This window comes from Symphodus melops, assembly GCF_947650265.1.
Source record: "Symphodus melops genome assembly, chromosome: 22".
In the NCBI taxonomy this organism is placed as follows: domain Eukaryota; kingdom Metazoa; phylum Chordata; class Actinopteri; order Labriformes; family Labridae; genus Symphodus; species Symphodus melops.
In genome coordinates, this window is record NC_136712.1 from 5,202,628 (window position 1) to 5,229,001 (window position 26,374).

Consider the following 26,374-nt stretch of genomic DNA (forward strand, 5'->3'; position numbering starts at 1 on the left):
CTGTGTGGAGCCCTGAAACTCGGTTTTTCTTCAGGGTTAAAAAAGGAACAGGTTTCTTTCATCATACTAAATGTTTCCTAAATACATTTCTTTACATAATATTCATCTCAACCAACAGCCTGGCCTTGTATTTATGATTCATCACTAGACTTCTATTCTGTTCAGTCCTGTGTGACGACTCTACCACCTGGCCACAGGGTGTCTTTGTCCTGCTCTCCTGCTGTGTCAGTGTGTTGCAGGCGGTTTGTCCTGGTGGAAAGTCACAAGCAGGATGAGCTCCACCTGAGCCTGGTGCGCTTCACCTCCCTGACCTCGGGGTTTGCTCGCTCGCTCGCTCTCTCTCTCTCTCTCTCTGACCTGCTGGCTCTGGTGCTGTGGCTGCATTTTACCACGGCTGGCCTGACTTCCAATGAGTGTTTTTCTTTTCCCATCAGTGCTCATAATTACACTCACACATACACTGACTATACCGATAACACGTCATGTAAAAAAAAAAAAAAAAGCGCTAGCTCGTGTCTACGCTCTATGAGCCCGGTTGGCACATGTCATCAGCAGACTGAGAAAACAACTGCCTTTAATTATGAAGGTGTGAAGCGTTCACGCTGAGCTCGTGTCTGATACCATCCTCCCTGTGACACAAGTGAGACGACTGCATTACTATCTATCCTAATGAGGCTTACATGACTTATCTCCTGTGTTTCTGCAGATAACTTTCTGAGCACATCAGAACCCTTAACGATAAGGAAATGTTCCTCTCTTCTGATACTGACACACACTGTTTGTTGTACATGACACTGATTGACCGGGAGATTTCCTCCTTGAATAATTCAAAGTTGCAGCAGTTCCTTTGGATCCCACACAAACAGATATGAGTCATTTCTCCATCATTATCCCGCCTCAGCTTCAGACTACCTGGATACTTCATGTTCAAAGACGTGTGGACTGACCTGAGACACCGACAGCGACATGTTCAATGAAGCATCACTCGCTTGTGAAACGTTTGTTTGTGTATACGTCTACAAATATTCTAACGTACATATTTTCTCCACATCCTTATGCTTATGACTAACTCCTCGAATCTTTCCTCTGACTGTGACTCAATCAAAACATCTCCATTGAATCTATGTGTGTTCATAATATTACACTTACTCTTTAAGAATACTCAAAGCTTTCAAGGCTTTTACTTCAGTTCGCTGTGCACTAAATATGAGGAATTAAGTCCAACCCTACCCGAACCCGAAACCCACACAACTGTGGGCTGAGTTTGAAGCTAACTAAATGTTGTTGATGTTTTCATATACAGTACATGGTTACATACTTACATCAGTGTACTGGTTTGCAACACATGTGAGGACTAAACAGATGGGTTCAGTGAAATAGCAATAATTGATAGTGGAAATGACACCAAACTGTTCCTCATGAAATATTGATGAGGAGTCTGTTTTATGTCTTCGCTTTATTAGAGGAAGCCAGCAGGCTCAGAGGTGTGAGGGCAGACACACACATCTGGAAGATTTCAATTCGATCTACTGTGAGTGAGTGAGTGAGTGAGCGAGCGAGTGAGTGACAGAGAGGAGGGAAGACTAAATGAAACAAATTGAAGCATTCTGTGTGTGTGCGCGCGCGTGTGTGTAGGTGTTTAAGTTGCTTGTAGGTGGATACTGATGTTCAATAATGCATCAGGTGCCTCGCCAACACATTCATTAGTCGGTGTGTGTGTGTGTGTGTGTGTGTGTGTGTGTGTGTGTGTGTGTGTGTGTGTGTGAGAGCGTGCGCACACTCACCTGTGGGCGGATGACTCTCTCAATGTTCTTCAGGGCCGTGTCAGGGGAGGGGGGTGAGCAGTCTGGAGTCGGGCCTGTTGAGCAGTTGCCATGGTTACTTTGCTCCCCCTCACTCGCCGCTACATGGGACACGTGACCTTGGCGAGCGAGAGGGAGGGAGAGAGAGAGAGAGAGCAGCAGAGTGAGACAGGTAGAGACTGAGGAGGATTTTAACGTCCTTTTAATTTGCTGATTTTTATTTCGTAACGAGCCTCCCCACACGCTAAGCATGCAGACGAGCTAGCTGCGTTTAAGTGGATCTCTCCTTCACACGTAACACACCATTAAAGAACAACGTGTCAGTCTCAGAGTCAAGTTTAGGAATGGTCCCGTTCTTGAATTAAATCAAAGTAAGGTCTTCTACACTCCTCTTACAGACACATGAACAAGATGACTCTATATGAAGAAAAGTCTGTTTCTATACCTCTTTGTGTAGTAAGTGACAGAGAGAGTGTCAGTGGTCGAGTCGAAGGTCAAAACAGAGGAAAAGGAACAAATGCTGTGGCTTTTTGTATTTGTTTACCCAAAACTGTGTATGAAATCTGAAATAAGCAAAACACACCGGTGGTTTCGGCATCACCTCCATTGTTTATGATATCACTCAGAACTTATATATCTCAGGCATCTCCACGACAACTGAAGTCGCAGAATACCAGTTTCATGCTCGTGCAGCTTCGCCCCGGTTGTGTGGCTTGTGTCCTTTGTACTCGTATCCTAATTACAGTTTTTAAACTTTTCCCACTCGCTATTTCATGAATGGTAAAGCAGGCAGAGAGAGAGAGAGAGAGAGAGAGAGAGAGAGAGAGAGAGAGAGAGAGAGAGAGAGAGAGAGAGAGAGAGAGAGAGAGAGAGAGAGAGAGAGAGAGAGAGAGAGAGAGAGAGAGAGAGAGAGAGAGAGAGAGAGAGAGAGAGAGAGAGAGAGAGAGAGAGAGAGAGAGAGAGAGAGAGAGAGAGAGAGAGAGAGAGAGAGAGAGAGAGAGAGAGAGAGATTCAGATATGACGGCTGCACACTGCAGTTTGATGACTATCTCACAGACGTGCGTGTGTGTGTGTGTGTGTGGCTGACTGCAGAAACCAAGTGTCGGAGCTCATTTCCCCTGCGTGTGATCATTTAATTGAGAGGAAGGAGCTGGGAAAAAAAAAGAAGAAGAAAAGAAGGAGGGGAAAGAAGTGCTGAAGTAGCTGAATCAAATCTCAGAGGGAGAGAGCATCTTGTCTTAATCGATAGGATGAGAGGAACACACCTTTCCAAAGATACTGTTTGTCAGACAGTATCTTTGCACACACACACACACACACACAACAGAGGCTTTCGTCCGCTGCCTCCTGCTATCACTGGTCCGATCACACAGCAAAATATCACAAGTAGGGAAGGCAATTTTAAAGCTGCATGCTGAAAATGCGCCTGAAGAGGTTGAACGATATGAGCGATGATATAAGCTGAGGCTGAACTGCTAATGCTGCGTCTTGAGGAACTGAGGCTGAGCTGAACTGTCGTGTATAAAGTGTAAAAAACAGATGAAGAATGTGATCAAGAGGAGGGGGGTTCGGAGCACCTTTTTGGGGTTTTTCTGGAGAATCTTTCCACGAGCTTCACCTGCTCTAATCTATCTGACTTGTGCTCCAGCCTCACACACAGGATGGCATCGCTCCACTGTACGTCGCATGTCGCCTGCGGAGGGATCGTCATTTCACATGAATGATCCGTTCGCACGCTCCAAGTTGAAACAGTAGCTCCCGTTCTTTTTAACTTCTTTGGACGTAGTCGAAGGGTGCGAGTTTTCACAACTCCCACGACTCTTCCTCGCGTGTTGGAGGGGAACAGAAGTCACGGTGGAGACTGCTGATGATGTTTGGGATAATGGCACAAATGATGATTCACTTTCCTGTGTTTTAATCAGACCCATGCACTTACACAATCAACTTTCCCATGATGCTCCGGAGGGGGGGGGGGGGGGAAGAGATCATTTGAAAAAGTTTTCTGGCATGCTGAGACCAGCCTATTTAAATCTGAAACTTCATTTTCCTGATGTGTAAACATGAGGGACAAAGAACTCTGTCAGCCCCCTTGATGACACAACATGCAGCCTGGGATGTTTGACTCATTTATAATGTATTAGACTGAGGTTTGTGCAGAGAATCTGTAGCTTCCTGACATCAGAACACGGGCTCATTGTGCTTTAATACATTTGAAGTGCTGTCCGTGGTGCTGATGAAGGAAATAGATCTGTTGATGGCGATTTTTGCTGAATCAGATCGAGCATGAGCTGTCATGGCTGAATTTGAAACTCTGTCCACACTGCAAAAAACAAACAAACAAAAAAAAACTTCTTCATCACTTTGTTGTCATGTCCACTGGTTCTCATGGTTGAGGTTTCTCAAACGAACAGCACTATCCTCAGTCTGGCTCACTGACTTTTTAATAATCAATTCATCCAGTTCTTTCCTTTCGTATCTAACTCTGTGATTGCATTCTAACCTGTACTAACACCCTTCAGACTTATTCTTCTTTGTTGATTGGTTAAATGTTTCTGTATAGTTGCACTGTTGTTATCTGCTGATCTATGTATCCTTGAATTGCCCCCCGGGGACAAATAAAGTAAATAAAGTTTTTTGAATTGATTGAATTGACAAAGACCAGCTCTTGGAGAAGAGGAGGGCACGAGTCAGGACTTTAGAGTGGACATACTCGGGGTCTGGGTGCCAGCTGTAAAGAAATGTGAGATCATTCTAGAAACTCAGACGTTTTGTCAGTGGCAGACGCTGCCTCGGTTAGTAGCTTCAACAGGTTTCATTTTCAAAAACACTTTGTCTCTGTGTTCATGCTGAACTGACATGATGCTGTACCCAACTCTTTAAAATGACTTTTAATAAAAACCTGCTTGTTTGTTATTTTTGGATCATTAGGTCTGAATCACTCCATTCATGACTGCTAATTTAAGAACTCCTCCTCTGTTTGTTAATCCGGACTCCATCTCCGCTCATGTTGGTGACTTCACAAACTTTTCAGGAACAGAAGGACTCGAGCCTTTTATACTCAGCTGCTTTTGAAGTACATGAAGTCAAATTCGATTTTTTCCATCGTCTCATTAAAAGTACGTTCTTCGTTTTAATGTTAGCCTGAAACTTTGTAAAAACCCCTGACACTCGTCTTTGATTCGCTTCGTTTTTAAAGTGCACGACTTTATTCCAAATGTCCGTCTGGCAGCCCCCTCAAAGAAAAGTTTCCATACGACTCACTTTCACGATAAAGGGAATGAAAAAGAAGAGAAAGTCGAGGAGAAAAAACAGCAGCAAGGCCATATTCTGTTTGTGACAGAAAACAATGGGGGTTGTGATCACAACCTGCAGAACAACAACCCGTTTAAGGGCATGAAATCAAGAGGAGCTGTTTGTCGATGCAGAGCAGTCAAAAAGATCCTTTCAGTGCTGAGGGAGCCACACAACACCCGCTGAAAGGTCATTAAACAGCCTCCTTTTCATGTTAGTTTAATAGAAACTGGAGCTTTATGAATTCCTACAGCTCGGTCTTTAAGGTTGTGTCAAACTCAAAGTTTGTCCTCTCACTTCCCAACGTGTCACCGCCTCTCATCCATATATTTCCTTTGAGTTTCAGCTTCCACGCACGGCGTCAGTCCTTCAGGAGACGTGACGGAGCGTCGCGGCGTGCTCTCACGTCTACCTATGCCTGTGTCTTCTTCGTGCGTTCCTGCAAACACAGACGGAGCTTTTCACTCCCTTTTTACTGCGACGATGTGCAAGTACACACACACACACACACACACACACACACACACAGACAGACAGCGTAAGGGGCCTTTTGGAGCCGAATCAGTGATTAAATGTGGGCGTAAAATAGATCAAATAAATACTGGAAAAATGAGAGACAGGCTGAAGAAAGGAAGGATGCAGCAGAGGGATAAATATAGAGACGGACGTTTGGTCCTGTTGAGTAAATAAGCCTGTCAACAGTGAGGCTTTGATGATGGATGTGAGGGTGTGTGTGTGTGTGTGTGTGTGTGTGTGTGTGTGTGTGAGAGACTCCACTTCCTTTAGATCTGCTTCGAGCTCACTCCTGGGATTCTCTCTGTTACTAAAGGGAATATGTGTGACCTCTGTGTGTGTGTGTGTGTGTGTGTGTGTGTGTGTGTGTGTGTGTGTGTGTGTGTGTGTGTGTGTGTATAAATAAAGGTGAGAGAATGGATGTAATAGCTGTACGGTAAAACATGTATAGACGTTTACATCCGTATGTTCAAATAGCCTGTGGGAAAATGTGAAATGCTCTAACGGGTTTCACAGGATTCAAATATTCTTCGCATGCCAAGCACACAGAACAGTGTGCGTGTGTGTGTGTGTGTGTGTGTGTGTGTGTGTGTGTGTGTATAAGTGTGTGCATGCTACAAAGCATGACCGAGCCTGAACTGAGACAAACGTATCTGTGAGTGCATCGAGGCTCGTTGCAGTTCGTTAATGCAGCAGTGTGTAGGTTAGCGAGCGCTCAGTGCAGCCTTCCTCTTCCTGCCTAACAAGACCAAAACTGTCAGACGAGTTCTTCTGACTGTCCGTTCTGCTTCTCTGCAGCTCTGACAGGTCGGGTTTGATATGCACACAGGACCTTTATGTGTGTGCAGCTCCTCTCACATGTTCGTCTACATGTCAGAGCAGCTCCAATCTCAGTGTCTCAAATTGATCAAACACTAAACGACCGCAGAAAGAAAAAGTCACAAGGTAAATCAGTTTCATTAAAGGAACTAAAAGCTACATTTACATGCGTACATTTAAACCAATCAAAGGGTTTAAAGACAGAAACAATCAATTCATGTCGAGAAAAAACAACAACCACACTCCAGTATTCGATGTAGTTCTCAACACATCACAAAGATCAGCACCAAACACGCATCCACTCTCCTCACTCGAAGAACTGATTGTGACTCCAAATCATCCAGTATCAATCACAGTTATTCACTCTTTATTCCTGCCTCACCGCCTTGTTCATCAGCAGCAGGAAGGAGTGCAGGTTTAAATAAATATTACAAACTGTGTTTTATCCAGATGCTGAAAATTGTTCTCCGGCAAAACAACGACTGCAAAATCTACATCAACAGGCTCCTAAGAAAATATACTACCGGTATATATATATATATATATATATATATATTATTAAAGACACATCTGCAGTAGGAAACGTTGGGCTTTAGGCAGAGAGACATGAGAGATGAGAAAATAACAAACGTTGTAATTGTTGGTCATTTTGGCTTCTTTTCTTTAGGGTTGGTAAGAAACATGTTGACACAGCAATAAATCATTTACCGGACTGGTTTGATACAATTCTTGTTGTATTAAATACAGCACTTTCATTTGGCTCACTGAGTGACTACTTCACTCTTAATTACTATTTCTTTTTTCAATGTTTTTTTATGTTTCATGCTCATTTTATTTTATGTCTTGTTCTGCTGGAAAGCACTTTGAGCTGCATACTTGTATGAAAGGTGCTGTACAAATAAAGCATTTTGTTAACCAATGAAAGAGAAGAAAGACAAAGACGTGGTGAACTTTCACATTTTAGGGGCTTAACGTACTGCTGGCGTGATCAGATAGTTGTTTTTATGTAATTGTATCGTGGGTCGTATGGTGAGCTACACCGTAATCTTAAACACTGATCCTTCAAAATGCGCCCCGGAGTAAACTGACTTATAGAACCAAGGGAAACTTTAAAAATAAAGAGTGTAAAGACATTAAAGCATGTGCAAACTTAGAAGCATCGATTTCCTCTTAAAGAGGAAGAGCCTCTCTCTACTGCGTCTCCGTCGACAAGTCAATGAGCCTCGACCTTTAGAACAGCCGAGCCCTGGAGTGACTCCTCGCTGCCCATAGACACTCTGAGATTAAGTGGGCTAAATGGGCCGAGACGCAGTAACATCAGACTTTTATCCACCTCAGGGGGCGAGTTAGTGCAGGAGAGAGAGTGACACGCAAGAGGCCAAGGCCTTTATACATAAACAGAAGAGTTACTCCCGACCTGATGTGTCAAAGGCTCTCTTTCTCACAGATCGTGAATGGCGGCTAATCACGGCTAAGATGTTGACGTAAATATTTTATATTCATAAATCACAATTTAACTGTGAATTCAGAAGTTGGCCAACATAAAAGGATCACAAACTAGTTTTCATCAGAGCTCTGGGAACACATGAAGGAACTACATGTTGTGAGAGCAGATATTTATACGATTTCATCTTTTAGAAAATCCTTCAATATTCAAATTGTAACAAATCATATGTGAAATGAAACACTCTGAAAAAGTCTAATTGATGTACTTTTGTCACAAGCTGGGAGCCTTAATCGTCTGAACCTGCTGCCCTACAAAGATAAAGGAAAGTTTACTGAGATAGAGCCTCGTATGTGTTTTCCTGTTGTACACGTCGGCAGCAGCCTGTTTACCATTTGAAGACAAGTGTGTGTTTATCTCGGGAGGAGTCGGTCGATAGCAGAGAAGAAACGCTTTCCCTCTAACTGCTTGGCAACGCTCTGCGCCTTCCGTCTGCTCCATACGTGACTGGAGGTTGTGAGGTCCCTCTTCACCGCACCGCAGACGCTCGTCTTCATTTCTCCACAATCACCTTTTTTTCCCCCTCTCAGAGCCTCAGAGCCTTCGGGTGGTTTCATTCTGGCCGTCTGCACAGCAATCCTGTGGTTCAATCTCACTGTAGTGACCTGGACTTACGTGTTAGGATTGAGTCTCTTTTACATTTGAATCTGATTCTGTCTCCCACAATAAGAAACTACTGAACCAACCATAACCAGCTCTGAGGTCCCCAGGGACCAGAGTCGAGCCAGCGAGGAGTCTGAGGATCCTGATGTTTGTGATCCTGCTCTCAGGAGCCTCAGTCAGGACGAGACGGTCACCCATACATGTAAAACCAAGGATGAAGGCCCTCACAACAACTGAGGGATTATTCAGGAGCCCCAAGAAAGTGGAAAAAAAAAAAAAAAAAAAAAAAAAGGAACAAAAAAGTTTTGCAGAAAGCAGGTGCTGGAGTACTTTTTAAATAAATTTCAGGTTCTACTTTTGGAAGTCGCCGTAGTTCAGTCTTCACAGGCTCATGTTTGAATCTGTCTGACGAAGCTTTCTTATAAAGTTTGAGGAAAGATATGCTGCTTTCTCCTCCTGGCTTTGTTGTCGCCTTATTTGAAATTGCTCCACTAGTTTTCGGTGCAATTGTTTCTCTGTTTTTCTTTCTCATACTCAGACTGTCTAGAGGCAGAATTCGAGGGAGAGAGTGGGGAATGAAATGAAGGTAAGGGGTCATAGGTCGGATTCAAACCCGGGCCGTTGATTTAAAGGAGTAGAGCATTTCGTACAACCACCAGACTTCTGGGACCCCTTAACATGCATAAAATGTGCAAATGCTGCAGCAGAGATGAACTCCTTCATTTGTAACAAATGGCATTCTTACAGAAAGAAATCCATCTAACATGAAGTATAATCCTGATTTAATGTTCAAATGACTTTTTGAGTAGTGGGATTAAACGCACAGGTCTGTATTTAAGGTGCTTTGCATCATAAAGGAGAGAATTCCATTTATTCACTGTCAGAAGTGACAGAGGACTTAGGGTGTGCGAGGATGTTTTGCACCACTCGGGAACGTTGTGTGATTGTTCATGAATGCTAAAGAGACAAAAGTGTGATGACGCTTCTAATAGATGATGAAACATTCCCAGGCAACAGCTTTAAGAGAACCAAAGAACAAAAAAAAAAAAAAAAAAAGAGAGAAAGGTGAAAGAAAAAGAACAAACAGGAAAGGGATTTAGAAGAGGATGTACCGTGATAAAGTACAAAGTGTTTGGTTGGACTTTCATAGAGAACAGCTCGTGGATGTTTCTGCAGCAGCCGGGCTGAGTGACAGTCACCAGATGGGTTTGGGTAGAGCCGCCCTGATTGTCGAGACTGCAGCAGCACACAACTGGCCAGCAGAACAAGACAGGTGGATACTTATATCCATGCACTGTAAAAAGTTTCCTTTTCTTTGAAATTAGGAGGCAAATCCTGCTACTGTCTAACATGAATGCAGCGGTCAAAACTGAGACGGCAACATGAGGGTAAAGTGAGGCTAGTTAAAAAAAAAAAAAACTAAATAAAAACCAGACATCTGCCATCAATAAAAAAATTTGATTCGAATGTTCTGCCAATTACCTTTTTTTAATCCTGTCATCTTTAATGTGATCACCCTGCCTTCGTTAGTCTCGGGATATTCAGCTGATGCTCTGCTGAGGCACGACAGAAAGTCATGAGAGGACAGAAATCCCCATGAGCACAGGTTATATAATATATAAACAAAGGTCCTTTATCCATCTTTTTTTATTACTTTGTTTACCTAATCTTATGAAACAAATTCCTAAATAACTTTTAAAGTAGCAATATGCAAGATATGTACTGATTTAATTATAAAAGGAAGTCAGAAGTCAGAATGCTGGCTAAACACTGAAGATTCAGTTTTCACAACACGGGGTCCTACGTGTGCATCCACTCTAAGGAGGAGGGGGCGGGGGGAGAGACAGCACTCTGTGTTTTATCTTTGGACTGCAGTTCTCATTTTAAACACAAGGTGTCAGAGTTACATACTGCTCCTTTAAATATTGTTCTGCAACTAATTAACAAATACCTTTCCAATATGTGCGCACAAAAAAGTCATGCCTCTGAAGTCATGAAAGCAACGGGATATTTACTTTACTTCAGCAGGGCTACATGAAAACTCAAAATCATGGTCTCCCATCTGAACATTACCAAGAGGCAGATTTTGAAGACTCCCTAAAAAAAACAAGCTGTCACATCTAAAACCATCACTTTTTTTGCAGTGTAATGCACCAAGTCTCTCTCTCTCTCTCTCTCTCTGCTCATCATCATATCCTTCCTCACACCCATGTCTTATTAGCTCTACATGTGACTGGAGCCAGGATTTTCCCTCCTGCCGCATCACAGATCCACAGTCACGTTGGCAGGTCGGTCCGAGACGACCCTCCAACTCTGACGACTGGATGTGCAATAATCCGCCTGCTCGCTGTCCCACACTTTTTCCACACCTTTTTTTTCATTAAGACATTTTTGCATTAAGACAGTTTCTTCTGCATGCACAGCATTTTCAATTCCTACACATTCTGCACTTTCATTTCTATATATATATATATATATATATATATATATATATATATATAATATTTTTTTTTCTGACTTCCACAGTCTCTTTTACTCTCCCTCTTTGTGTGTTGACGTCTTGCTCACTCGTCTCCACATCCTTTCACTATGTCTCGCTCTCATCTGGCCAGATAACAGGGTTTAAAGAACTTGGAACAAACAGACCTCCCACACTGCTCATTTACATCAATCGAGCAATTTTCCTCCAAATGACACTTTGATATAAGACAGGAAGCCTCCCATTTCGCACACACAAGCATATTACCTCCACTGAATTGACAGTTCATCTCTGCTGTGTCCTTCAGCCAATCACAGAAGAGATGTAACAGCCAAACGTGGGACGAGACGTGTGAACGCACGCACAAAACATGCCTCAACAGTAGCCTCTCTTCGCCTCTGTTGGTGTTGTCGGCGGTGTTGTCGGTGGTGGAGTGTCACTAGCAAGACAGTTTCTATGGCAACATACAGGTGACTCACCAGGCAGTGATGCAGTTGCCCTGACAACGTGCAGTGTGTAGCACGGCTATGGGAGCCGAGTGAAAAGGGAAGAGCACGTTGTGGGTGTTTATTGTCGTGGGTGTCGAAGGAAAAAAAACGCAGCAGACCGAACAAGTGATGAGACACAGAAAAAACACAAACTCACACAAAATCCTGAGCTGATTAAAAAAAAAAAAAAAGAGTTATGGGGGGTTTGGAAGCTGTGGCTAAAGTCACTTGTTAAAAAATACTTACCCTGGTTCTTCTGGAACGTAATGTTTTGTTCAGATAAAATCATGTAAAGGCAGCCTGACTGTCAACATTGAAGAAACCTGAGATTTCTTTTCTACACAATAGGCATAAATTCAACCATGTACTGTACTGTACTGTATGTTTCCAAAAATATCCTGCTCTCACTCTCGCCCACATGTTTCCACCGCAGCATATTGCTCTAAAACTTGCGATAACTTTGGACGGACAACATGTTCGCCGCTCAGGTGGTTCAAGTCGGGACAAACACAACAAGGGATGAACATATGGATTCCAGCTTTTGAACAGAGTCAACATGAACTCATTGGAGGGCGCCATATGCCGTACCAAATTAAAGTTAAGAAAAAAGAAAACAACAGAGAACAGAAAGTGAAAGTAATAGCAGTGATACAGTGTGAGAGAGAGAGAGAGAGAGAGAGAGAGAGAGAGAGAGAGAGAGAGAGAGAGAGAGAGAGGAATGACACATGTTAAAGGAGCCACAGGTCGGATTCGAACCAGGTCCACCCGCTTGGAGCGCTACTGCCTCAACGCTAGCCACAACGCTATCGGCGCCCTCAGCAAAACAGACACTTCAATCTGTGATTTAAATATGAAATATGAGGTTTCTGGTTGCATCATGAAGATCGAACAAACTACATCATTACCATGAGAAAGTTAATTTTTTTTTTCTTCTGTTGCAGCGCCTCCTATTAAGAAATGAACCTGACGCTTGGAAACAAAAGTTTTCTCCTACCATTGCGAGGGCAGGCGTTGAGTCGGTGGTTGATATCGAGCGAGCAGGGTTTGCGCGTGACGGCGGTGGTCACCGACTCGTACGGGTTTTCCTCGTCCTCCGGCAGGAAAACATCCAGAGACGGGGAGGTGACGCTCTCTGCCGAGGGCTTCGAGTTCTGGGAGAAGGACAGAAAAGAGAAACGGAGAAATCAGAGGGCGATCCAGTAGCTTGTCGTGCACATTTGAGCGGCCGAAGCGTTGCTGTTTGAGTGGAGTGACACGGAGGAGAAGTCGCAGCAGTGTTACATTCAATAAACATTACACTAATTAGACTATTAAATAAGGACTGCAGCCATGCTGGCACATTATCAAGTCCAAGAGAGCCGTAAATGATGCAGAATGGTAATTAATCATGTTTGGAAAGCAAAGCCCTTTAAGTGAGTCCACAGTCAGAGTGCTGGACCAAAGACGAGGTTATTTTCATATTCTGATGTGCAGTGTGAAAGACTGTGAGTGCACACGTCTAAGAACTAAAAGAGAGGGGATAAAGAGCTTTTATGTGTGTCGTCTGTCTGTGTGGTAAACACATCTCCTTCCAGGGTCAACGACCTCCAATCTTTGCTTCAGGTGCAGCATCAAAACTTTGAAACAGCATCAGTTATTCAGCTCAAGTTCATTCCACCTCCGCAGCACAGCTGGATTATCGAGAAAGATTTGGGCCGATGTTCAAAAAAACAAACAAAAAAAAAACACTGAAACAAATAAACTTGGCAAACATAGACTCTATTCTTCCTTCTTTTTATTCTTGAAGAGTTTATCGTCCAGTCACTTCAGGGTCCCTTCAGGACTTTGGGAGAGTTTGTTCTCTTTGATAACCGTGATCAACGTGATTTAACTGAAGCTTTTCTTACAGCAGCGAAGGAAAAAAAAAAAAAAAAAAAAGCAGTCTTAAGTATTTTGCATCCGTCTGCTATAAAATTGTCAAGACTGGCAAAGATTTAGGATAAGACAGAGCAATCTTGTGTTGATTTTCTCGCTGTCTCGTGTCCAGCTTTCTTTTCAGAACACTAGACTCCAGTGAAATTGCTGCAATTGGGAAAATGAGTCCTCCATTTGAAGATTTACGGGCTTTATGTGACAAATGTGCTGCTAAGTGAAACGTCTAAACTGGAGAAGAAGAAGAAAAAAAACAAAACCCTGTGATACTTTCGGGTCTCCTTATGAACTAGACGCTGAAAGTCTGCGATTAAATGGCTTTACTCCAGTGTGTGTGTGTGTGTGATGAAAGAGGTGTTGTTCGAATCCATCCTTTGATGGTGAGACAGCTTCAGGCTTTTATCACATGGTGGGAAAGAATTTTCAAATCAGGGCAAAACAACTTCTGAGAGACAAAAGCAACACATTCCTGCGAACAGAAAAGAACAGCGAGAGAGTTTAAAGTCGAGACAGCGATTATCGTGTCGCGCTGGCCGAGCGGCTCAAGAATTGTTTTTCAGGTGATGTTATGGGTAGACATTAATTTGCATATTTTGAGGATGTGTGGGATGTTAACTACGTTGATGTAGATTGTATCTGAAGTGAATTAAATAGCATCTTAATAGGTCGATTATCAAAGAAAATTCCCCCTTGAAGATTGAATTATAACTCTTTTATTGTAAGAGGTAAGTACCAGCAGGTACATTCCTTGTTATATGGTTGAGCGTATGTTATGTAAGTAGGAACTATGTTCTTCTTTTACTCTATTATTGTTGTTGCCCTTTTTGTTTTTGAAGTTCTTTAATAAGTCTCTGTGATTACATTTTTCTATCAAATGTCTAAAGTCTAATATACACGCTAAGTGAAATCCATCAGTGATTTATTTTTTGAACCAAAGGGACGTGCAGCATTTCGTCAGAAAAGTCTTCAGAGCTGATAAATTCAGAGTAACACCTTGAGGGAAATGCGTCTTTGGGACCTTTATATTACGTGTTGTCACTCTTGTGTTTGAGGGAGAGAATTTTAGATTGCACTTTGTTGCAGCGTTCGTAAAAAGGTTGAGCCCCAAAGGAACCAAAAGGTCCCTTATCTGCGCAGCAGCTGTGTGCCCAGAAAGAATGAAAAACAAGAGTGAGTGATGTGAGGGAAAAGGTTACATGGCTGAGCATCATTTCACCCAAACAGACATTTCTTCTGCAGGTCTGAATGTTTCCCATAACGCAACTCTCCCATGGTTATGCCCTCTCTAATGGGATCAGTGGTTAAATGTGTCACCATGGCGATGACTTGTAGGAGTGGCTTATCTGTTTCTGAACAGCTCTCAACGGCTCCCTTTTCATCCGTCGCCTTCTACTCTCTCCTCGTTCGACGGTCATTCCTCTTTCTGTCAGCGTCTGCTACTACATTACCCAGACTGCACCAGGCCATCAATCATGCACTGTGCACGCTCAACAAGCATTAATCATGCCGGCTGACAGAGCAATCAGTCCCATGATGATTTCTCTCACTTACAAACCTCTACGCTCGATCTGAGACTCGAAAAAATGATCCCCCCTTCTTCATTTTTTTTTCTTCTTTTAATCCATTAGCACTCAATTAGGACGCCATTACCAGCTAATGGAGAGCTGGTCAATCTTTTATGTCTTCCCTCTGCAGGTGGCCCGGTCTCAGCTGACAGCATGGCGAGCTGCACACGGAGAGCTGCTCCTTTCAGGGCCGCGAACACTCTACTCTGAAACATAAACTCATCTGACAGCTCCGATTAAAGGCCCATTAATCAACCTCACACTCATTTTAAGTCTTTACCATATTTAGTATTGTCGACGGAGCAGAAAACTGCAACTGCCACACTGTGTTTACAGGTTCAGGGAGCTTATTTACAGTCTCTGCGATGACCTGATTTCTTACACGCCATTAACTGGAGTACAGGGAAACAACCTGATTCACAGGCGGCTTCCTGCACATACGACTGGCTTTTGAATGCATGTGCATGAAGCAGTGTGTGGAGACAGCGGGAGTAAGGATCGTTATTGACCACCATACGTTTGTGTGACACTAAGTCATCTAAGGTTATGACCATCGTGCTTCGGGCTGAATGCTGCTCTAACAAACACGCCTTCTCACAGTTCAAGTCCACGAGCACTCGCTAAAGTTTTAAACACAATCTTTACTTTACCCAAAATATACACGCTAACTATGTCAAGCATGGACGTAGTCTCAGCATTCTGAAGAACAATGTTGACCTTGGCCGTATTGGAATTCTCCAGCTTCCTTTATAATCTATCTAGAAACAGGCAAACAGTTACAACCCGCCCACCTGTCAGATAACTCTGTCCTGCAAACTATGCAAAGGCTAAGGCTAACTATTAGCCTTGATACAATCAAAACCGATGCTTTCCCCCACTGTGTCGTTTTTACCAACAAAGAAATTAACCATCTCGCCCAAAACTGCTTTTTGTACCAGGCTATAAAAACAAGCTGGTTTCTGTTTGAAAAACGGGCTTTTTATTTCATTTCATTCTTTGTCCCTTTGAGTCAGCCGTCGGCTTCAGTTTCAACATCCGAGGTTGCAGCTTTTAGAAGTTCTAATTCTTGGGGCTATGCTTTAGAAAATGTGTGTGCTGCTGCAAATAAGTTGCAAAAAAACCCATCTAAGAGTATTTTCATACAGTACATAACAAGTAGCCCTCAAAGCGGCTGCATGTTCACCAAGATTTGAAGTAAAATCGGATGTCCAATTTCCTCCTGAGTTCTCCGAGTAATCGAGTCGCTTGAGCGGATGTTGACACACTGTATTTGTGACTGGCAGGAAATGCATCGGATTGCTTCATTGCACGAAGCTGGAAGAGGGTGCAGTTCCTCCGAGGGGGGAAAAAAATCAAGATAAAGTTTCAAAGTCGATTAAAGCAGATCTAAATGGATGCGGGGACGAGTCAAAGATCGAGTGCAGGGCCGGCAGGAGAGATGATGAAATAAAGTCCTGATTTGAATAGAAAACATCTGATGTTGCTGACGAAAGAGAGCGGAGAGAATGAGACTCCAGCGTTAACGGTAATTACTACGTGTTCAACATGAATTAACAATGACATTCGGGAGAGAGGAATCTAAAACGCCACAGGTAGAGTAGCATCATTAATAGAAGGAGAGAAGAACAGCTCAGGAAAGAGATATCTGTAGTGTCTACAGGGAGAGTGAATACTGGGGACTGAGTTTAAAGGCAGAAAATGAGAAAGGAATTATTATTAAAAGGGCAGAGAGATGAGGAAGCAGCCTGAATGTGTGCTTTAATTTCATTTCTCGTTCTCCCACTAAGTGCTCTGCTGGTTCTTCTCTACCCTTTATCCCTATTCCTGCCTCGTATATCCCTCCCTCTCTCTCTCACTTCTACATGTTTATCATCTCTCTCATTATTCCTTCCTTATGACTGAAGCCTTATCACCCATCATTTCAGCAGGAAACAGAAGGAGAAAAGGAGTATCTTGAGCTGACAGGAGGTAACAAAAGCCGTCACACAGACAGAGAGACAGAGAGCGATATGTGAAGGGAGGGGAGAGGAGAAAAGAGAAAAAAAAACACAGGTGGATCAAAGGACACCAGGATCCGACTTACTCTGGAGTTTGTGACAGGGAATCCAGAGGAGACGAGCACGAGACGGAGTGGGAAGAGAGAAATGAGTTTAGCACTGAGGAAGAGGAAGCAGAGGAAGTGGGAGTGCAGGGACTTTCTAAGACACACGAGCATGTGGGAAAGGCAGTGAGAAAATGTGCGTAAAGTTCAGGCAAAACCTTTCCTCATATGAAGAGAGAAAAAAAAAAAAAACGGCAGACCGAAGCAAGCAAAAAGGTTACAAATGTTTTTCGACTTTGCTACTCAATCTTGAACAGGACAGAATAAAAAAAAAAAAAAAAAAAAAAAATCACCTTCACCTCCAGTCCCTTCACGAAGCCAGGGAGCAAACAGAAGAAATAAATCCTGCGGTGTCACGACAGGTTTGGCTGCCTGATACTTTGATGAATCCTGCTCTTCTCCCCGCGGCCTTTAAGGAGTCAAACGGCTTTACGAAGTGGCAGCAAAAAGCTTCCCGGGGTCGCATCTGAGCAGTTCTCCTAACAAACAAACACACTCCCGTCTTCATTCATCTCCACTCCCTCCCTCCACCCGGTCTCCCTCCCTCTCTATGGAGAAGCAGAGATAGGAGGACACAGAGCAACTTGTGTCTGAGCCGAGCAGGAAGCCGGCAGACAAACAGAGGCCTCCTCTGCCCGCTAATTAGCAGGTCGTATGCAGCTCCCGTCCGACTGCGGAGGCCAGATGAAACCTTTCAGAGTGTGTGTGTGTGTGTGTGTGTGTGTGTGAGACGCCGGCTGCACATGTGACCAAAGGATTGTATGTTACGGTGTGTGATTATATCTGTGTGGTGTTTCTTCGCTCGCAGTGTGTGATCATGTGAGAGCTTATGTGCATACATCTGTGTGTGTGTGTGTGTGTGTGTGTGTGTGTGTGTGTGTGTGTGTGTGTGCATGAATGCTTATATTCTATACGGTTTGTGGTCGCGTGTGTGCCGGGCTGATAACCCAAATAGGAAATGTGCCGTTGCTTCAGTCACGTCCAAGGGATCCTAAAACTCTTGAATCCTGTGACTCGCTCTTCCTCTCTCCGCCTCTGCTTCACTGTACCAAGCCGCTGCCTCACTCTCTGCGCTCTGAGTTCATAGGCCATCAGATATGAATGGGGGCTATAATTTGCTGGAATTTCCTCATGGATGCGATTCGATTAGAAAGAAAAAGGGAGGGGCGGACAGCAGAAAGGACAATGGGACCCTCTGAGGCCCTTCGGGGAGGGAGCGACAGAGAGGGACATCCAAGTCGTGACACAGAAAGCAAAAACTGCATTTTTCTTGAGAGTCAACAACTTATCTGTCCGGCCAAGACTCCTGCTGAGCTCCTTCAGCTGATGTGTTGTGACCACAGATTCAAGCCACTCTAACTATTCTTATTCTGGGTGTTTGTTTCATGTAATTCTCTCTTTCTAAATGCAGAGACCGAGGATTGCCGGTCTCTGCACTGCAAACTGAATTAAGCTACAGGACACATCATGTCCCTGATTAGGACATGTTAGAGGTGGAGGGGGTACAAACTAGATCCAACCCCTGAAAGAGGAGGGAAGGAATTTGCGGCAGGACTCTCTCGTTTCCTGGATTTGATTTGATGCCCTCGACCAAAGGTCATCCATCGACATCTGGAATACCTCGGCTTAGCTTGACTGGCTGTAACTGTAACCCTGCGGGGTGTTTTTGGACACAGCAAGTCAAGTTTATTTCCCTGAGATGGGACTGCCGCAGTGAAGAGATGAGAAATACAGTGTCCAAAAAGGTGAGCTGGAGAAAGAGTGATATAGAGTGAGAGTTGGACAGGGGATCGGCGTGAAGAAATGGATTTCGATCCATGGTTGGCTAATCCCCCCCCCCCCCAAAAAAAAATAAAATCAGCTCGCTGAGCCACCCATCAGGGACAGTGTCTCCTCAGAAAATAACCCCCCCTCCCCCTGTGACTGCTGCTGTACGGAGCAGAGCTCACGCTGCGGCTCCTCCTGCCTCTGCGCTTAATCCCACAGACACGGCCAGCAGCCGGGGCGAGATGCTGCCGACAGAGAGCTGCTGCTGTGTGACCAAAGTTTTACTGTGTTCAGCTGAGAGCTTGAGAAGTCTGGGGAGGAACAACCCAAGAGCTGTTTCCTGGTATCTCCCCATCTGACAGCATTTACTCTCATGTCCCCACTGAAGCCTGGTTGGAAGGCCCCCTAAGCTGATTTTTGTCTTGGGCCCCAACAGACTTTAGAGTGGCCCCTGCTCCTGAAACAGGTCACTTGTTCATCCATCTTCTTCCTGCTTTTCATATTGTTTTGTTTTTACAAAGTTACCATTACTGTTTTAATCATTCAATTTCAAACAAGGCTTTCTATAAATAGACTTTATAACATGAAACACAGACCAGCCAAAAGAGAAGCAGGTTCTCTGAAAAGACCAGACGAGTTCAAACAAAGATCCACGTGGCTTTATTTAACACGTATCTGCATCTGAGTAAATGCTTCAGATCAGCCGGAAAGTCATAAAACACACTTCAAGTACAGAGATCTGCGCAACAAATTGCCTTTCCATAACTCAGTTTCAGCAAATTAAGATTTTTTTTCTTTGATGCTTCAGAAGAAAAAAAACAAAAAAAAAACACGGGAAAATAACCCGACATAAGCTGGGCACTGTGTGTCCCACTTGTTTTGCTGAATGAGTTTTCCTTGGTCTTCGTAGAGCGGGCGGTACTTTCAGTGGCGGCTCAGAGTGCTAAAAATGACTTCCTATTTATTACTTTTATAGCGTCTCGGCTTTTTCTGTCTCAACCCCGATGGGAGGAATTGTTTTAGAGGATGCTCACCGTTCCTGTCATCACAGCAACTTTGATAACACACACACACACACACACACACACACACACACACACACACACACACACACACACACACACACACACACACACACACACACACACACACACACACACACACACACACACACACACACACACACACACACCTCGCTGATGTGCAAACGGCACAGCATGAAGATGATCTGCTCTTGTTTCTGAAGTACATTTGTTTTTGGGGTGGGAGGGGGGGTAGTAAAAAAAAAAAAAAAATCAGTGGCGTGTTGTGGTTCTCACAAAACAGAGATATTGTAGGTTGAATAAGCAGTAAAACTCCACCGTATATACAGTTTATGTGACATGTTTGTAGAAAGTCAGAAAGCTTTATCTAAAGCAACGTCCATCTGTGAGTGTGTGCGACACAAGTAAGGAACACGTTAACAAAAATCAGATCAGACACATTTGACCGGTAAAGTCTGATCTAGCTGATGTTGTACAGGGCATATCTACACAACAGTAGCTCCCAGGTTAGCTGGGAGTGACTTTACAAAGGGCTAAATTGGGAGGAGTAATGACAGGGTCAGGCTAAAACTGTAGCTCTTATTGAGGGTGTCTCCGCTCTAAAGTGGTCGGTCATCACTCAGGAAGGTAAATGAGGTGAACCAGCGACAGGTTCATGGTGGGCCTGATGTGTGTGGGGAGCGAAGACCTGCACAGCCCTGTGTTGTTTGATCCAACAGAAGCTCAAATTGCATTTCTCAGAGAGCAACAGGGTTTGTCGTTTGGGGTGCTGAAGCTGTCCAAGGAAGGAAAAACGGGTGAACCGGTGACATTTTGAATGATTATTTTTAACAAAAAAAAAAAAAGTTGTTCACTTTGGAAACTCTTGAATTGTACACTGCACTTTTTTAGAGCAGCTCACCTGCAGAGCACACAAAATTCTCAAAGCCTTATAAAAACCCTCCACACAGTCCCCGTCCTCTCAGAAATACCTTCCTTTGAAGTGCCCTAAAATCTTCAAGAGCCCTCCTGGGTTTCTGATCTTAACCTCCACCAGGGCACAGAGACAGACACGGCCTCAGCCCACCTCCACTCCTTCAAACTCCCTCAGCTGAAAACATGAAAGGTCACCAGCCACTGAGGAGACGGAGAAAAAAAAAAAGAAAAATCGAATCGAACGAGGACGTCTGAGGTTAAAAAAAAAAAGAGAGAGAGAGAAAAAGATGGAGCTGAAAAACAGGAAGGAAGAAGGACAGGTGGAGAAGAGAGAGAGGAATGAATAACGTGAAGCTCTGACGTGTATTCGAACATGTCTATGCACTGACTCACTGACGCACCTGTGACTTGTAAAAGGTGGCCATCCCACGCCTGAAATCACATGAATTTCTAGGTTGCCTGGCAACCCTGCAGAACCTCTCTATCTGAACCCTTTCCTCGCAGTGGTTCATTACATTCCTCTCTTCTTATTCTCTACTTTTTTTGCTTCAGCCTCTGTGCACGTGCGCAATGAACTGCGTTGTTCAAGTCGACGTCAGAGTGGAAACCTCCTCCACACGCACAACCGGGCATCAGTCGGCGTGCACATGGCAACTGTGGGAGGATACGTGTGACTGGCAAAGAAATCCACAACAAGGGAAAGCTTCCTTCTGCGGCACGTATGGCGCGTGCACACGTCACAGATGCACGCGTACACAAACATAAACATTGGACAGTGTTGTCCCTGGCTAAATCTGAAACAACGCGGTCTTGTTCTGATGTGGGATCTCGTGTGGGGTCGTGACGAGAAAAGACGAAAAGAGTTTCACTTTGTTTCCTTAAAAAGGAGACGAACCGAACTGAATCTTTACGTCGACTCTGTTTATTCTCAATTACGCTGAGCTCATTAGCATGGTGCTAACTTAATTATGTAATAACAACTCAATCTATTTGCCCTCATTCTCTCTATTTCATCCCTCTTTAATCCTCTACAAAACACACAACCCAATTCAAAATGGTGCCCCGCTAAATTCAGACACATTTGAACACACAAACTAACAATATGCTCTGTATATTCTCATGTTCACATGGACGCCAACATGCACAAAGGTCCTTTTTTTCTTTTGCATCAACACATTAGGGTCACACATACACACACACACACACACATCCAGGTGCAAACATCTCCAGGCAGCATGCCAGTCAGGCAGGCGGGCTGCCAGCGTATAACACACAGGGTCGTTGTGTTGTAAATGTCAGATGTCCTGCAGGGTGAGCCAGCAAGCAACTTGCTGCTAAGTGTTCTCAACTGCACACAATTAAGCACACTTTTATGCACAGCATGGAGAGCTTTGGGAGGGAAGGAGGAAGGGAGGAAGGAAGAAAGGAAGAAAGGAAGGAGGACAAAAAGGTCAAACAGGTATTCTCGGCAGCAGAGGGGATTTGTCTACTTTACAGAAGGATATTTTGCACATTCATTGAAAAGTACGAGAGGAGCTACAAGCTCTGGCATCAAACTTTATAGGTCGGTATGTTTAGTGGGGCATAAAAGTAGATTGACGGGAAGTTTTTCTCTGATAAGAATTCTTTTGTTTCCTTGAGGCAAATACGAAAGGAAAACGTTTGTGTTATTCTTTTGCTTCCGTTATGACTGTTGAGTTGCTTCAAAGCTCTTTGATTGGAGTAATAGTCTGTGAAATCAAAAAATTCTCCTGAATGGTCACTTTTAAACCCAGTATTAGAGCCACTTTTGTTCCCCTTTGGGTGAGTTGAAATGACCTTCAGACTTAAAAACACACTTTATGGACCCTCTGTGTTACCATCCGCATATTGAATGCATGTGAATATAAACAAAAACAGTGTCACTGTTATGTTTGGGACCCTCTTTAAGCTTACTGTGCAGAAAATATTAGTTCAACTACAGTATGTTTCTGTGCACCTCATGTTGTGTGTGCATGTGCTGGTTTCTCGGACATAAACACAGCAGTCAGTATGAACTCCCAAGTTTCCAAACCGGTCCTGAATGGTCAGTATTTGATTCGACCGGAGGAGGTACAGTAGGCGGTTTTAAGGCACCGCCCACGTGGTTGTTTTGGACACCCCTTGATTAGCCAGATATGAAACCAGTTATCACTGCAAGCCTACGGGTGTCACAGCCATGGTAAATATTGGACATGCTTTGAAAAATGGAGGTTAGAAAGGAGAAAGGTTTCAAGATCAAAGCAGAGCTGGCTAAACACTGAAGCTTCATGGTCCGCAACATGGCGACCAGCATGAGCCATGATCCTAGAGAGTAGGGGGCAGGGGGAGGGCAGCTCTCGCCAATGCTTTGAATTTTGTCTGCTGTACCTTTTTTAAACACTAGGTGCCAGAAATACATCCTTCAAATACGTTGAATGGTGAATGTATCGCTCAATTATCTGGGAACGTGTCGAATTTAAGCATGTGTATTCATAGTTCCTGGAAATGGAATACACCAAGTTCAGTCTGTGTTTCTGTTTTGAAGGAATTCAATGGAAGAAGGCAGAACCATCATTTGGACTGTAATGCAGATGTATAGGAGAACTGACCCCAATTTTCAACTATGTTATTTTGTATTAATCCGATTCTGACGAAAAAAAATGATGAGATACTTCAGGTGACTGATTTTCATTCAGGGTTCATGAACCCAGTGATTCTCATCAAAGGAGAAAGCTTCAGAAATAGGATTCTTTCTGAGTATAGAGCGAGAATATGATGATTGAGAAAACAGAAAGAAAGACACGGTTAGAGAGCGCAGTAACCTGTCAGGAGAGCTGGTCTCTCTGGTGACGACCCAGTCAAAGCGTTCCCACGGTAACCAGTGAAAGCTCACTAAGTACAATGGTTATATCTCAAGTCTGTAATTTCACTGTAGTGAAGCAGTGTGTGTGTGTGTGTGTGTGTGTGTGTGTGTGTGTGTGTGTGTGTGTGTGTGTGAGATGCATTATTCAACAAAATGTGACAAACCCCTATGGTGATAATGGATTGATTTGATGAGTGTGTTCCTTATGTGCATACTGTACATAAAATATCTGTAAAAGTCTGTAATTTCACTGGAGTGAAGCATTGTGTGTGTGTGTGTTTGTGTGTGTGTGTGTGTGTGTGTGTGTGTGCCTGTGTGTGTGTACCTGTGACAGGCCGGAGAAGCCCAGGTTGCGGCAGCCGTTGCAGGGTGTCAGGGACTCCCAGAATCCCGTGGGGCCGCAACTTTTGTCTGCCTCGTCCTCCTCCAGAGCCGGGGCGAGAGGCGGGGTCGGTCTCTGCAAAAAAACAGACATTTAAAAAAAATAAACTTTGTGTCTGAAATCGAAGGCAATAGTTAGATGGTGGTCAGACACCGTACGTGTAAAAAAAAAAAAAAAAAAGGGTTAACAGAGGAGGGCAAAAGGAAGAGAGCTTAAAAGATGACTGTTCAACTGTTTGGGCCTGCTGCTTCATTGTTTCAGTTCGGTCTTGCCACGCTAACAGCATTCTGTAGTTTCGTAAGCAGGTAGCTGTTTTCAGCAAATAAAACAAAATTTTAAAAAAGCTCAGATCTGCAAAGTTAGCTTCCAAATGATGCAACGCGGCGTTAGAGGAGACAAAAACCGAGCACAAATAAGAAGTAACACTGGGCTTACATCCATCAGGTAGAAACAAACGTGACTCAAAATGAATGCTAATGTAGCGCCATGTCAGACTTAAATCAACTTTATGAGGAGCTGTCATTTCAGTGTTGTGTTGCTGGGCGTGAATCTCCTGATGCCTGCTAAACAATCAGGATTTACACGCAACACTTCCATAAAAATGTATAATTAGAGTCAGAGAGAAAAAAAACCAAAAAAACAGCCTGTAGTCATTAAATGACCACTAAGGTTTGGTTTTTATTAGAGGACAGCTAAGTCCCAAATGAAGCTGTTCTTGGAACATGTGGCAGCGTTACTCATCTGGATGCCACAGTGAGTTACAGGAAGGGCTCAGCAATGAACTTCAACACAAACACACAAGCACACAGTGTCCTTTCCTGGGGCACTTCGGCTCCCAGGAGGGGCAGGTGTGTGTACGAGCTCCGTGACACGAGGTGTCAGAGGGCAGACGCAGCCCACCTGATGTCCCAGTAGACCAGGGAGAGGGTGAGAGAGAGAGAGAGAGAGAGAGAGAGAGAGAGAGAGAGAGAGAGAGAGAGAGAGAGAGAGAGAGAGAGAGAGAAGTGCAATGTCTGATTTGAAGTTTGTTTTTAAACCAGTAGTAGAAGGGAGGGAAGAGAGAACAGACAAAGGAGATACAGAGACAAGAGGTTTAGTTGGGAATTCTTGAGGACGTTTTAAAGACAGAGTGAGTGAGAGAGAAACTGCAGGAAAAAGACAAAAACATGTTGAGAAATTAAACAGAGGAGCAGATTCAGAGGGAGCCGAGGACAGACGAGGGGAGCCAAAGGGCATCAGTGAAAATAGAGATAGAGGCAGAAAATGAGGCCGAAATCAAAAGGTCACCAATCTCTCCAGATTGCACAAGGCCGACATCAACTCTGGAATATTGATAGATGCAAACAGACTGCAGCGCACACACACACACACACACACACACACACACACACACACACACACACACACACACACACACACACACACACACACACACACACACACACACACACACACACACACACACACACACACACACACACACACACACACACACACACACACGGCACTGTATGAATGAACAATAGGCTGATACATAAACATATAAACTGATATCTCCTTTCATTGCAGTTGAAAACAGATATCAGCCAGAGTTCAATGCACTTCTGTTCAGGGAATCTCTTTCTCTTCATTTACAGATCGTCTTAGTTCATTATTTGAGGACGCCACACTCAGATCAATCCAGTGACCTGAGCGGACTCAACAGCAGCTGAAAAACAGACGTAAATAGTTTTTAAAATGTGTTCAACCAGATTTCTGTCACCACACATTCAAACAAACAAGCAAACGAGAGATTTTCTGCCGCCAGACGAATAAACCAACGTTCACATCTGAACCAGATTGTCTGCTGACATCCCAGCTCTGCTTCAGTCTACAAGAACAGAGGGAATTAAAAAAAATAGCGAGGAAAAAGCACTTGAACTGTGTTCTGGGGCGGGGGGGGGGGGGGGGATTCAACTTGATAGACGGCAATGTTGGTTGGTTAGTTATTGCTGAGTCTTAACAACACTCAGGAGATGTTGATGGAGATGCAGAAGATAAACAAAGCCCCTCCGTCACCCTAAAAAGTTAACACCTATAGTTGTGAATGATATGTTCTGGGGTTAGATGGACGAGTGTCCATCTAATCTGTAGCATAATCAGAGGATTTTTTTTTTTTTTTTTTTAATCTGCTGATTTCATTCGTTTCTCTTGCTGTACTTAGTGTTAAACGCTATAAGATAAGATAAGCATGCTAAGATTTACCCTTTAAATGACCAGAACTGAATGTTAACAGGATCCATGTGAGGACGTTAGCATCCATATGTTAGCAGCTAAAAGCACCAGTTT

General features: G+C 43.8%; 1 protein-coding gene across 3 annotated transcripts in view; it reads right to left on the reverse strand.

Annotated features, from left to right (window-relative positions):
* The window catches only part of anks1b (ankyrin repeat and sterile alpha motif domain containing 1B), a 183,902-nt gene that overhangs the window by 76,544 nt on the left and 80,984 nt on the right, over positions 1-26,374 (reverse strand). For all 3 annotated transcript variants that reach the window (XM_079335793.1, XM_079335792.1, XM_079335795.1), the window contains 3 exons: positions 23,990-24,121; positions 12,494-12,650; positions 1,785-1,921 (listed from right to left, as the gene is read on the reverse strand). In XM_079335793.1, the coding sequence (XP_079191919.1) occupies positions 1,785-1,921; positions 12,494-12,650; positions 23,990-24,121 (426 nt within the window). The remainder of the gene's footprint in view (positions 1-1,784; positions 1,922-12,493; positions 12,651-23,989; positions 24,122-26,374) is intronic.